This window comes from Bos indicus, chromosome 10, assembly GCF_029378745.1.
Source record: "Bos indicus isolate NIAB-ARS_2022 breed Sahiwal x Tharparkar chromosome 10, NIAB-ARS_B.indTharparkar_mat_pri_1.0, whole genome shotgun sequence".
Classification (NCBI taxonomy): domain Eukaryota; kingdom Metazoa; phylum Chordata; class Mammalia; order Artiodactyla; family Bovidae; genus Bos; species Bos indicus.
Genome location: NC_091769.1, coordinates 28,065,952 through 28,068,361, shown reverse-complemented (window position 1 = coordinate 28,068,361; position 2,410 = coordinate 28,065,952). Strand labels below are relative to the sequence as shown.

The 2,410-nt window shown below is 40.3% G+C and overlaps 1 protein-coding gene across 1 annotated transcript; it reads right to left on the bottom strand.

Moving 5' to 3' along the window:
- Nucleotides 1–208: 208 nt before the first annotated feature.
- Nucleotides 209–1,138, bottom strand: LOC109564524 (olfactory receptor 4F3/4F16/4F29-like). The gene has a single exon (XM_019967953.2). It carries the CDS (start codon nucleotides 1,136–1,138, stop codon nucleotides 209–211), a length of 930 nt encoding a protein of 309 aa, XP_019823512.2.
- Between the last annotated feature and the right edge of the window lie 1,272 nt (nucleotides 1,139–2,410).

Sequence of the window (2,410 nt, the reverse complement as noted above, 5' to 3'; positions counted from 1 at the left end):
CCTTCTCCAGGAGACACTACCATACCACATGCTTCCTCCAACCAGAGGCAGCAACACAATTTCTCAGTTAACATTTTTAAAAGAATAATGCCATTTTAATCTGAGACACTTAAATGTAAATAAAAAACTTGGAAACATCTGATATTAAAATGATAGAAATTAAATTTTACTTCAAGTCAGTAAAGATACTTCATAATACTTTTGGCATTTAAGAAATTCTTCTATAAATAATAAAGTGACTGCATAGTTTCCTCATTGCCATTTTCATTTCCTTGTTTCTGAATGTATAAATGATTGAATTGAAAAAAGGAGTGAGAACTGCATCAAAAACAGCAAGGAATTTGTCTAGGTGTGATGTGGGGTGAGGCCAGATGTAAACAAAGATGCAAGGACCGAAGAACAAAATCACCACCATGACATGAGTTGACAAAGTGGAGAGGGCCTTAGATGAGCTACCTGAAGAGTGTTTCCGAACAGTGATGAGGATAAAAATGTAGGAGACAATCAATATGAAGAATGATCCCAGGGATATGAATCCACTGTTGGCTGTGACCATGAACTCCAGCCTATAGGTATCTGTGCAGGCAAGTTTGATAAATCGAGGAAAATCACAGTAAAAGCTGTCTATTATATTAGGACCACAGAACGGCAATTTTGCAACAAAAACCAGTTGAACAATAGAGTGAATCAAGCCAATTATCCATGCAGCAACCATGAGCAAAATACACTTTTTTCGACTCATAATAGTGAAATAGTGGAGAGGCTTACATATGGCAATATATCTGTCAAAGGCCATGGCTATAAGCAGCACCATCTCCACACCACCAATGATATGGATGAAGAAGATTTGAGTGATGCAACCTCCAAAGGAGATGACTTTATGTTTTCTGAAAAGGTCATAAATCATCTTCGGAGAAATGACAGAAGAAACTCCCAGGTCAATGAAGGAGAGGTTGGCCAATAGAAAGTACATAGGGGAGTGTAAATGAGGGTTCATTGTAACAGTGAGCAAAATGAGGGAGTTTCCCAACATGCTTGCCATATAAAAAACAGAAGAGAACACAAAGAGGAGAAGTTGGATCTCCCAGGAGTTGGTGAGTCCCAGGAACACAAACTTTGACACCACAGAGTGATTCATTCTGTCAGTTGATTTACCAGCTGTAATGTTTCCGGATAAAGCAAAAGGAAACTAACATAAGAATATTAATAATTCTCCATATTATAATGATTAATTATTGAAGGATAGTCAAACTGTTAAGACTTTAGATCTTCTCATTTTCCTCTCAGGGCCATATTATCATTAAATAAGTATTTTACCTGTGGCCACCTAAAGCAGTTGAGTCACTTCCACATGCAATATCCCTCTTACCACAGCCCCCAGGACTACTCACCTACAAATAAGAGAATGAAACAAACATGGTAACATAGTAGATGTACATGGCAAAGATTGAGAGGGAAAGGGAAGGTGGTATAGTGTGCAACAAAGAGAAAAAGAAAGGAGGGGGAGATGGATTTGCCAGAACACACTGGTTCTATTTTTATTGTTCATAAAACAATTCTTCAGCCTTTCAAGTTGTGTCATTTCTTGACCTCACTTCATCTTAGGCACATAGTATGTGTCCTGAATCATTTTATATTACTATCTACAATCATATTTGCAATTCACACAAAGCCCATGGAGTGGACGTGAGCATGAGAGAACCAGGCATGGGGCATAGGGCTGACTCTAGAGTATGATAGGTCCAAGGAAAGGGTAGAATGGGTATTCACAGCACAGCGTATCCGCATGGGCACTTAGAAAAATAGGTGAAATACAAAGTAGTGTGGTTAGCAGCCAGAACATGGCCAAGATGTGCAAGGTGGGATTGGTGTGGGGGGCAGGTTTTGATAAGGGAAGTCAAGGAACTTAAGGAAGTCAATTTGATTTACTGCTCCAGACTCTTCTCAATTTCTAAGGCTCATGATATAGCTTGGTTATAGCTATTGGAATCCTACTTTTAGAATTTGCTGGGAATGGAGAATGCACACTCATGGCATAGTTGTCCTAGAATAACTAACCCTCTCCTGTCCCTCCCTCTCTTGTAGCCCCTTTTATAGTTCTTATCTCTTTGCTTCAAACCTCCTATGTCTGTGATCTGGTGCTATGGCCAACTCTTTCCTGACAATAATGTGGGGTTATATAGTATTGTCTGGCTTTCCTTGTGGCTCAGACAGTAAAGAATCCGCCTGCAATGTGGGAGACCTGGGTTCAACCCCTGGGTTGGGAAGATACCCTGGAGAAGGATATAGCAACCCACTCCGGTATTCTTGCCTGAGAAACCCTATGGATAGAAGAGCCTGGTGGACTACAGTCCCTGGGGTCGCAAAGAGTCAGAGTGAGCAACTAAGCACAGCACATAACCTCTCCAGG